Source organism: Hyperoodon ampullatus (assembly GCF_949752795.1).
Source record: "Hyperoodon ampullatus genome assembly, chromosome: 1".
Taxonomy (NCBI): Eukaryota; Metazoa; Chordata; class Mammalia; order Artiodactyla; family Ziphiidae; genus Hyperoodon; species Hyperoodon ampullatus.
Window position 1 is genome coordinate 138,674,559 of NC_136914.1, and position 12,069 is coordinate 138,686,627.

Genomic DNA, 12,069 nt, shown 5'->3' on the forward strand with positions numbered 1-12,069 from the left:
CAAAAAGACAACCCACAGAATGGGAGATAATATTTGCAAAGAAAGCAACTGACAAGGGATTAATCTCCAGAATACACAAACAGCTCTTACAGCTCTGTGTCAAAAAAACAAACAATCCAATCAAAAAATGGGCAAAAGATCTAAATAGACATTCCTCCAAAGAAGACATACAGATGGCCAAAAAGCACATGATAAGATGCTCAACATCACTAATAATTAGAAAAATGCAAATCAAATCTGCAGTGAGGTATCACCTCACACCAGTCAGAATGGCCATCAGCAAAAAGTCTACAAACAATAAATGCTGGAGAGGGTGTGGAGAAAAGGGAACCCACTTATACTGTTGGTGGGAATGTAAATTGGTACAACCTCTATGGAGAACAGTATGGAGGTTCCTTAAAAAACTTAAAATATAACTACCATATGATCCAGCAATCCCACTCCTGGGCATATCCAGAGAAAACCATAATCTGAAAGGATACATGCACCCCAATGTTCATTGCAGCACTATTTACAATAGCTAAGACATGGACGCAACCTAAATGTCCATCAACAGAGGAGTGGATAGAGAAGATGTGGTATATATATCTATATCTATATATATAGATATAGATATAGATATAATGGAATATTACTCAGCCATAAAAATGAAATAATGCCATTTGCAGCAACATGGATGGACCTCAAGATTATCATACTAAGTGAAGTAAGTCATACCGAGAAAGACAAATAACATATGATATCAATCATATGTGGAATCTAATTTAAAAGAAGATACAAATAAACTTATTTACAAAACAGAAACAGACTTACAGATATCAAAAACACACTTACAGTTACCAAAGGGGAAATGTGGCAGGGGAGGGATAAATCAGGAGCTTGGGATGAAACTACACACACTATTATATATAAGATAGATAACCGGGACTTCCCTGGTGGCGCAGAGGTTAAGAATCCACCTGCCAATGCAGGGGACACGCGTTTGAGCTCTGGTCTGGGAAGATCCCACATGCCACGGTGCAACTAGGCCCGTGTGCCACAACTACTGAGCCTGCACTCTAGAGCCTGTGAGCCTAGAGCCCGTGCTCCGCAACAAGAGAAGCCACCGCAATGAGAAGCCCGTGCACTGCAACAAAGAGCAGCCTCCAATTGCCACAACTAGAGAAAGCCTGCGTGCAGCAACAAAGACCCAACGCAGCCAAAAATAAAAAAATAAATAAATTTAAATTAAGAAGAAAAAGATAGATAACCAACAAGGACTTACTGTATAGCACAGGGAACTCTACTCAATATTCTGTGATAACCTATGTGAGAAAAGAATCTAAAAAATAGTGAATAGATGTATTTGTATAACTGACTCACTTTGCTGTACAGCAGAAACTAACACAACGTTGTAAATCAATTATACTCAAATAAAATTAAAATCTTAAAAAAAGAAACAAGGCAACAACAACAAAAAATAAAATAAATAGCAATGTAAAAGAATTCAAATACTAGGCTCATGTATTACTGAAATCTTAAATGTTGCTTATTTTCACAAAATACATGATTTATGAATATAATGTTAGAAAATTTTTATAATACATGTTTTGATTAATTTAAATACACACCAATTCAATTGAAACTTTCTGTTTTAGAAACTGGTTTTACATAAGTACATTTCTTTATAAGAAGCACTTAAATATATATTTTTAGAATCTAGAACTATTCTTATATAATTATAAAAAATATGATTTTATTACTAAAGTGACCAAGTTACAATCTATCTTTTTAAGTCTTTATTGAATTTGTTACAATATTGCTTCTGTTTTATGTTTTGTTTTGTTTTGTTTTTTTGCTGCGAGGCATGTGGGATCTTAGCTCCTTGACCAAGGATCGAACCCACACCCCCTGCATTGGAAGGTGAAGTTTTAACCACTGAACTGCCAGGGAAGTCCCTATAATCTATTTTTTAAAATTTAATTCATATAAAGACATACTCACATAATTAGCTCCTATATGAAACCTTGCCAAAGTGTACAAAAATTCATTTTGTCAATGGTTATTTATTATACGCCCATGTAGAATAATTATGTGCAAAGATCCAGGTACCACAAGAATGCAAGGGGGCCAGAATTCTGTTTTTCAGAAAAGATGGTTAGGCTACCAAAAATTTTAAGATGGCTGAAAATTCAGTATAAAGACTGGAAAATGAAGATAACACATACTTACATTTGGTCCTTGGGTTTCCTGCAGCCATTTAAGAATGTGGGTCAAAGAGAAAGTTTTTAAATAATTAAACACACTCTGTGTCTCAAAACACATTAACTTAAGCAAAATAGTTAAACCTGAAGGCAATTTAATGCTGAAATAACTATTTTCCAAATAGGCTGTTTAGGAGTTCTCAGGTTTTTCAACTTAATTATTTTTCTTTTTTTAAAAAGCTTCATTGAGACATAATCACATACCATACAATTCACCCATCTAAAGTGTACAATTCAATATTTTTAGTAATTCAACAGGGTTGTGTAATCCCCAACTTAATTTTAAAATGAAGTTTATTGGTTTCTTTTTTCACTTATAAAAAAATCTAGAAAAGTCAGAAAATCATGTTAGAAGAAAAACTATTTTATCTACAGACAACCATATTAATATTTTGTTGTATTTCTTTCCAAAATTTTCCCTTAGGCACAGTTTTTAAATAGAAAATAATGGATTTTCTATTTTAGGTTTTTTGCATACCTATGCCATACCATAGAGTTTTATATCTTTTTGCATTATAAATACTTTTCATTCATTACTGTCAACTTTTTAATAATAACTGTTAAAATTTACTGCATCCTTATTATTTACCAGTATTAACTATTTTAATACTCTGAATTATTCCCATTTACCAAGGAAAAGTTGAGGTACTAAAAGGTTAACTAACAGGTTCAAGGTCATACAGGTAGTAAGTGGTAAAGTAATAAACATAACACAACCAACTGTACAACATTCCAATGCTATGAACCACAATTTACTTAACCATTTTTCTATTGTTATACATTTAAGCTATTTCTAATGTTTTACTTTTATAAGTTATAAGCTATTAAATATCTTTCCTCTTTTCTATCATTTTCTCTTTTCTTAATATTTTATCCTTAGAATAAACTTCCCAGAATCAAAATGTCAAGGGATGTGAGATTTTTAAAGGTTCCTGATGCATATAGTAAAAATGCTTTCCCAAAGGGTTGAACTGATTTTCACAGTTATCAGTAACAAGAGTGCCCATTTCACAATAGCCTTATGACTACTGTTTTATTTTTTAAATCTTTTGTAACTGTTCTTTTAACTTTACATTTCTCTTATTACCAGCAACGCTGAACATTTCTTTATATCTGTGCATCAGTTTCATTTCTTCTTCTGGGAATAGTCTGACATAATCTTGAAAATTAAGAACTGTTCTAAACCTCAACTGATACTTAAATGTAAATGTATTTAAAACATGAGGGTTTCCTTAATAAGTCAAACACTTGACTTATTAATATTAAAATCCAGTATAAATCTCAAAAGTAACAGAAGAGCAGTTTATCTTCATTATACAACAGAAGCAAAATCCTTAAATTGCCTTTTAAAAAGGTGTGAAACAATTTTTCACTTCTTTTCATTCTTGCTTCTTAATTCTTAAGCATTTTCTGAACTGACTAAATTTAACTGGTTTAGAAAAGCTGGTTACTATCATTCCTTTTGATGACTAAATCTATAAATAAATAAATAAGAGAAAAGATTTCGAGGTATCACAAAAGGATATAATAAGGGTTTTCTAACAGCAAAGAAGCCATTCGGGCTTCTTTAATCATAGGACGAGCCATTAGTGTTCGTCGTCTCCAGTAATGCTGAGGAAAGAAAAGATGAAGTACTTAAAGAATATAATAGATAAATTAGGAGTGTGGGATTAACATATACACACTACTATATATAAAATAGATAAATAACAAGAACCTGCTGTATAGCATCAGGAACTCTACTCAATATTCTGTAATAACCTATATGGGAAAAGAATCTACAAAAGAATGGATATATGTACATGTATAACTGACTCACTTTGCTGTACACCTGAAACTAACACAATATTGTAAATCAACTGTACTCTAATATAAAATTAAAATTAAATTAAATTAAAAAATATAATAACTACATCTGTTAAGGAGAGTAACTTAAATTAGGGATTAAGATGTTATAATAAAGTCTTACATGATCTCCTGTTCCAGCAAGATGAATGCATACGGGTCTATATTTGCTGTTCCATTCTTTAGGCACAATAAATTGGAACCTATTTAAAATAAAACACATCAGTGAAACTAAAAGCCTTTTAATACAAACTTTGAATTCTTAAAAGTGTCATAATTAAATTATTTGGGAGAAAAGGTCATTCAGAATTTTGACATTCAAACTGTAATTGACTTGCTGTTTTCCATGTCCTGTTGGTTGAAAGTACAGGTGCTTTATGGCATGATTATTCATCTATAAATTCTATTTCAATAGATATTAGCAATGTAGAATTGTGTATTTAAAATATCATGATCATTTAGTAGTTTAAAAAAATCTGAGTTTTCAGGCACTGATGAATTTTTTTTTTTTTTTGGCACTGATGAATTTTCATTATCATTTATTTATTTATTAAAATGCATTAAAATTCTGTTATAATGGTTATGGGAATGTAATAAAAATAAACATATGTTTTGGTAGAAAAACAAAACAAAACTGTAATTGACTGATTAAACTAATGTTTGCCCAACTGGCAACAAAGATACTGTAAATTTGCTTGGTGTTACGGTATTAAAAATTCAATTACAATATAAGAACAGAATTTATTGCAATCATTTTTACCTTATTCAATATCACAACTTTATATATGCATAATGAAATTTTCTTATTTTTAAAGACATCAATATATATGATTAAGTCCTAGAAAAACAATTCTTTAGATAGTTCCACTTTTTCTCCTTGCAGGAATAATGCTTGGCTGTACAAGCTGTTGATATCAATAACATAGTTCATGTTATCTTTTTTCAACTTGGAGTGTATAACAGGATCTGATTTATTAAAACTTTTATGTTTGGAGGTAAAAGCAAACCACACCAGAAAAAATATAGTCTTCTCTATTTGTAATCTTCTTATCATAGTATCTTAGTCCTCTCATTCAATGTTTTTTCCTATATGACTTCTTTTTTTATCATTGTAGTAAAATATATATAACATAAAATTTACCATTTTTACCATTTTTAAGTGTACAGTTCAGTGACATTAAGTACACTTACATTGTTATGCAATCACTACCACCATCCATCTTCAGAACTTTTTTATCTTCCCAAACTGATTTACTTCTCCTTTCAATTTCCTTAGCAGTTGACATTTTGGAATTATTATCACAGTAGAACACTGCACTCTGTCAGCTCAAGGTTTGACCTTAGGCGGTTGTGTTCTCAGGCAACATAACCTGAATTCTGAGCTTACTTTGCCTGGGCAAGGGAAAATATCACTACTTATCTATTGTCAATAAATTGTTGAATAGAACATAGACAAGAAAATTTAGGATGGTTTAATGATTATATTTGTTTTGTGCTCATGAAAACTAACTCTTAATTTTCAGTTTCATAATCAAAACTACCAACGTTAACAACTCTGCTTCATTTAGCATTCCCAGCACTGTCCTGCTTCTTGAAATTTTGAAGATTAAGCTGCTAACAACTTAAGTTCAAATGTATACTAAAGTTCTGTATTTTTACTCCGTCCCACCCCACATTTAATGGAAAAATGCTAAATAATTATTGCAATTAATAATAAATAATTTGAAATAATATGGCATTGATATTATTGTAATTGTATAAGTGAACGTAAACAACCTACTACTTTAACTTTCTGAATAAAAATACTTACCTTGCAATAACAGATTCAACTGGCATGATATCAGGCACATAGTGGGCCATGGGGGAAACAAAGTGTCCATCTAGGATCTTACAGTCTGACTGCTCTTCAATCTAAAAAAAAGCAAAACCAAGATGCATACACAATGACAGTGGTATCTAGGTCTATCATAGATGTTTTCTGTTAAAAAGTTCTATTCAATTGTAACTTTTTTTTTAGTGCCTACTAAGTATCCTTTTGCTCCATTCTGCTTTCTAAAGGCTCCTACACACATTTCATTTCCTTCTATGTTCTCTACTTGAGTCTACTTGGGAAAACAAACTATAAGTAAACCTTATTTGTACAATGACATACAATAACAAAATAAAATATTTGTTACAAGAATTCAACAATATAAAGATAAATATAAAAACAATTTACAAACAAATTATAATTTACCACAATCAAATAAGGGTTGACATTATATATGTTAGAATGGCTTGTTTTCAGGTAACCTATTGATGAAATGAGTCATGTCAACACATTAAATAAGGAGAAATGTGATAGTTACATATGTAGCAAAGGCATTTCCTAATATTCAACACCTAAGTTTTTTTTTCCACCTCAAATAGTTATTTTTTTTTAATAAAAAAATCTTTATCGGGACAATAGTCAAAATTAAATTAGCAGTAAAGCATCACATATTTTCATTCAAACCAGAAACAAAAAACTGTACTTTTAGAAGCTAAATATATCAACCTCTTTAAAAAACACAAATACTAACCAGTTGTTTCAACATCATTTGTTAAATAATCCACATTTTCTTTGCAAATGACTTAAAATACTACTTTATCATGAAGTAAGTTTCCATAAATTTTTTTGTAAAATTATTTTTTGGAAAATAATTTTACAAATTATTTTCAATCATTTATCAGGTCTCATTAGCATATCTTTTATTTCTAAACCAGTGTCAGGCTGTGCTGATCATACTGTGCCTTACAATACCCATTGATATATGACTGAGATAGTTTTTACTTATCGCTCTTCCTTTTCTAGTATTCCTGATCTGACTGTACTTCCCAAATATATATTTGAGTTCTTCCCAAAATAATTTTAGGATCTTTTTATGGACCTTAGCTCTAAACTGAATATTTTAATTGGGATTGCATTGCATTTTTTGAAAATGGTAAGGAGACCTAACGTGTATAATACAAAATTTTTAATCCAGGAAGTGTTTACATTTTAGTCATCTTTGTGCCTCCTACAGTTTTAAAGTTTTCTTTTATCTATTTTAGAAGAATTATTTGACAAAAGAGGCAGCACAAACTAATGTGAAAGGGAATAATAATTCAACAAATAGTGTTGGGATAAATGGCAATTTGGTAAGAAAAAAACACTTTCAGAGCCATATATAAGACAGATTTAAAAATTAAGCAAGCTACAACTCAACACTAAAAAGAGGAATAACCCAATTAAAAATGGGCAAGGGTTTCACAGATATTTCTCAAAAGAAAATATACAAATGGCCAATAAGTACATGAAAGGATGCTCAACATCACAGTCATTAGGGAAAGACATATCAAAATCACAATAAAATATACTTCACACCCACTAGGAAGGCTAGGGCAAGTAGAAATATTGGTAAGAACGTGGAGAAATTGAAAGCATTATACACTCCTTGTGGAAAAGTAAAATGGTGCACTTTGGAAAACAGTTGACAGTTTGTTAAAAATTTAAGCATACAATTACCATGTGACTGAGCAATTCCACTCCTAGATATATACCCAAGGGAACTGAAAAAAATATATCCACAAGAACACTAGTACATGAATATTCATAGCATTATTATTCATAACAGGTAAAAAGTAGAAACAACTCGGGACTTCCCTAGTGGTCCACTGGTAAAGAATCCGCCTTCCAATGCAGGGGAGGCAGATTTGATCCCTGGTCAGGGAACTAAGATCCCACGAGCCACAGGGCAACTAAGCCTGCGCGCCACAACTACTGAGCTTGCACACCTCAACTAGAGAGAAGCCCGGGTGCCTCAAACGACAGAGCCCACGCACTCTGGGGCCACAACTACAGAGCCCACACACCCTGGAGCCTGAATGCCACAAGTAGAGAAGAGAAACCCCCGCATGCCACAACTAGAGAGAAGTCCTCATGCCACAACAAAAGATCCCACATGCCTCAACGAAGATCCCATGTGCCGCAACTAAGACCTGATGGAGCCAAAAAAAAAAAAAAAAAGTAGAAACTCAAATGCCCATCAACTGAATAACGGATAAACAAAATGTTGTACATATACACAATGGGATATTATTTAGCCATAAAAAAGAATGAAGCAGTGGTACATGGTACAACATGGATGAACCTTAAAAATTTGCTAAGTGAAATAAGCCAGAAACAAAAGGCCACATGTTGGATGATTCCATTTATATGAAATGTCCAGAATGGGTGAATCCACAGAGACAACAGATGAGTGATTATCAGCAGGTGGGAGGCTGGGGAAGTGGGAGGTGACAGCTAATGGGTACAGGGTTTCTTTTGGGGGCAATAAAAATGCTCTGGAATTAGATAGTGATAGTTGCACATCTTGAGAATGTAATAATAAAAAACAACAACACTGAATTGTACATTTTAAAAGGGTAATTTTTCTGTATTTGAATTATATCTCAATCTTTAAAAACCAAGAGTGAGAAAGCAAGAGAGAGAAGGTGGGGGAGAGGAAGGATATCTGTAAGAAAGCATTCTAAAATCCTAACAGTAATTCCTCCTTGGGAGGAAAATGGAATTAGGAGGTGGAAAGTGGCATAAATTAGAGTTTTGATCTTTACTTGGTATGTTTTAAATTTGTTCAAGCCTATGACTTTTTAATAGGAAAAAAACAGAGAAAATGGAAATATTTAGCAAAATTTGAGGGAGAAATGTTCTAAATCCAGAAGATACAAAAGGAACAGCTATGTGGTATAGAGGAGGGATTTCCAATTTATAAGATCCTGTTTTTAGCAGTGAAAGTCTTTTGAAAAATGAAATCTGCTAAAGACATCCAATATATAAAAGCAACGAAAGTAGTTACTGTGGTTGAAGGCCGTGAGGGATGTGAAGCCTACCCAGCTGCAGGCCCTCCCCTACAGCGCTTCAAGTATCCAATTACATAAGCCTAGAAGTGTTTTACAGGAAAACATGGCTGCTTAAAAACAAAACTATTTCAAATATATTTTTTCATATTCTCTAATTTTATATCATTTTCTTTCTACCCTTCTCTCAGCAATTAACTATATCCCATAACATTTCCCTGATGTTATTTAACAGTTGTTTTGCTAGTAACTTCTCATGTGCTGATTCTCTCAATAGAGCACTTCCCTGTATTGCTTGTAATTCTTCTGAATGTTGAATAATTTAACTCTCTTGAGCCTAAAGATAAAAGATGAGGCTCAAAAAGATCCATCCCTAAATATTTTCTTGTATTTAGTTAAGTATTAAATATATGCTCCCATATAAACATGCATATAGTTATTATAAGCATTCAGTTAGGGTACATAATAGCATTTAAAAAATATTAAATGAAAAATCTATATTGTACTCATGTTTTAGAGTTTATTGTTATTATACTCCAACATTCAGCCCACTCTTGCCACACAGTTATATAAAACCTGAATTTCTATAATTGCATTTCTTTCATCTGAATACCTTATCGATGTATATTGGATAATCACTTGAAACCAGATTCTGACATCTTTCTCGATTTCCAATAATCTTTCTGAATTCAAAGAGTCTATTATGGGAAGGGGGGGAAAAAAGGAAAAACTTCAGTATTCCCATTTTATTGAGACTGATGAAAAGTAATTAAAAATTAGCAAGTCCAGTTCATAAACTATGTTAAAATTTAATTTTAATAATTAAAGAAAAAATTAGGCTTTGGTTTTTTTCAAGCTTGACATTTTGTCTCAGAAAAAACATGAGAAATATCATTGCTCCAAAAGTAATTAACATATTCAAGACTCAAAATTAAAGGCACAAATCCCTAAAATTATTTTTCACAAGTTCAAATACTTCCATGAGCTACAGTATATCACAGTTTTATAGTCATTACAAATTCAAGTTACCCAAGAAAGTTTAGTCCCTGAAATCTGTAATCGATAAAAAATTACCAAAGTTAAAAATCTATGTCTGAGAGCTCTTTATTTTTAAGTCTGAATTACTTTTAAAACAGTTCAATTTATGATTATATGGGTTAAAACTTAAGAGCAATAATTAGATAAAAGAGAAAAGGAAATAATTTCTTTCTTATAGAGTAGTTAATGCTTAATTTACCAATCACTTTATAGTAAAGGACTTTATAACTGAAATGAAGTTTCAAATGTTTACTAAAACAACAAATTTAGAAGAGGCATTCAGAAAAAATGCTTACCTTTTGAGATCCTCTGGCCTTCCCCATCCTCTGATAAAAAATTTTGTAAGGAGAAGTCTTCGATATAGAATATCTAACTTGCTCACACCCATTAGTAGCAAACAAACATCTATAAAACAAAAATTTAAATGACTTTAAAACATTTTATTTTACTCGGCAGGTCAACTTTCTAACCACCTCTACAAATATCAGGTAAAAATTAAACATTGATCTACTCTCTTGGCAACTTTTAAATACACAACACAGTATTGTTAACTATAGTTACCATGCTGTACATCATATCCCCACAACTTATTTATCTTAGAGACCTTAAAAGTACTCATTACAAGAAAAAAAACTGTAACTATGTGAGGTGATGGATGTTAACTAAACTTATTGTGGTAAACACATCACAGTATATACATATATCAGGTCATTAGGTGGTATACTTTAAATAATACAACATTATCAATTATATCTCAATAAAACTGGGGGGAAATTTAAAAATGAGATTAAACTAGAACTTTGAATGTATTCTCTTGGAAATAAGATACAAGATACAGGGAAAAAGAACTTGGATGAAAGTAGAGAAGATGAAGTAGAGCCCTGAGCTACAGTAAACTCTGAATTCCTCTAGGGCAGGACCTTCCCATCCTCAGTACAGTGACTGGCAGTAAATATTCAATATTTGTTGAATAACAATAGGAGTGGCTAATACCTATGTAGTACTAATTTATCTGCCAGGCACCATTTAAAAACTACACACACACACACACACACACACACACACGTACGTTCTTGTTTAAACCTCCCAACAATCTTATGAAGATATAGTACCCCAAGACAAGGAAACTGAGGCACAGAGAGGATATGATTTACTTAAGGTCACACAACAAGTGGGAGGCAGACCTAAGACTGAATCTCAGGCACATGGCTGAAGATCTGCTATACTATACTGCCTGTCTTCTACTCTACAGTGCATGAAAAGTAGTAATTAATCAGTGCTACTACTTATGTACCACTTATCTGTCTTTCCCAAACATTTCTGAAGTTTTAAAAAAATATCTGCCTCTGTCTTTTCAAACTGAATGGTGTAGTTTTGATTTCCAGGCAAAATCTGATTCAGGTTCAGGGTTTATTCTACTTAGAAAAGTGGAAAATGGAAATTTGCAGCTCCATCAGTGAGCTTTAATAAGGGCTTATCTATTACTTTGAATGCTTTTTGGGGAACCACCATTTATGTCATATTTTTACTCTTTGATTTGTAACAAACTACAACTTTAACTTAATGCTCTTCTTTGTTTGCATAAGTGTACAATCTAACCCACCATCAGTCGGACTGGCACTTTATTATTTTTATGACTGGACCAGCAAAACCAAATCATTCATACTGCCCCTTACAATTCTCAGGACCAAGAATAAACATTTACTAGATAATATACTTGTTAGGCCAGCGGTCCCCAACCTTTTTGGCACCAGCGACCGGGTTCGTGGAAGAGAGTTTCTCCACGGATGGACAGCGGGAGAAATGGTTCAGGCGGTACTGTGAGCGATGGGGAGTGGCAGAGGAAGCTTTGCTCGCTGGCCCGCCTCTCACCTCCTGCTGTGCGGCCTGGTTCCTAACAGGCTTCAGACCAGTACCGGTTCACGGCCCAGGGATTGGGGACCCCTGTGTTAGGCAATACAATCAATAGCCAGAGTATAGTATCTAGTATTTTTTAAAACTGCCCACCTCTCTTTTTCCCAATTTCCACATGTTATTCATTTTTTATTCTTGATTAAATTTGCTTTTTGCATAATAATGCTAGGAA

At 32.6% G+C, this 12,069-nt stretch overlaps 1 protein-coding gene across 2 annotated transcripts in view; it reads right to left on the bottom strand.

The window, feature by feature from the left end:
* ABHD18 (abhydrolase domain containing 18) overlaps window positions 1-10,383 on the bottom strand; it is a gene marked incomplete at both ends in the record, with an annotated part of 29,498 nt that extends 19,115 nt beyond the window's left edge. The window contains 6 exons of one of the 2 annotated variants that reach the window (XM_079710573.1): window positions 2,212-2,229; window positions 3,760-3,854; window positions 4,213-4,291; window positions 5,899-5,999; window positions 9,559-9,643; window positions 10,280-10,383. In XM_079710573.1, coding sequence (XP_079566699.1) covers window positions 2,212-2,229; window positions 3,760-3,854; window positions 4,213-4,291; window positions 5,899-5,999; window positions 9,559-9,643; window positions 10,280-10,371 — 470 coding nt within the window. The remainder of the gene's footprint in view (window positions 1-2,211; window positions 2,230-3,759; window positions 3,855-4,212; window positions 4,292-5,898; window positions 6,000-9,558; window positions 9,644-10,279) is intronic. The other variant, XM_079710572.1, reaches the window with a different exon arrangement.
* Between the last annotated feature and the right edge of the window lie 1,686 nt (window positions 10,384-12,069).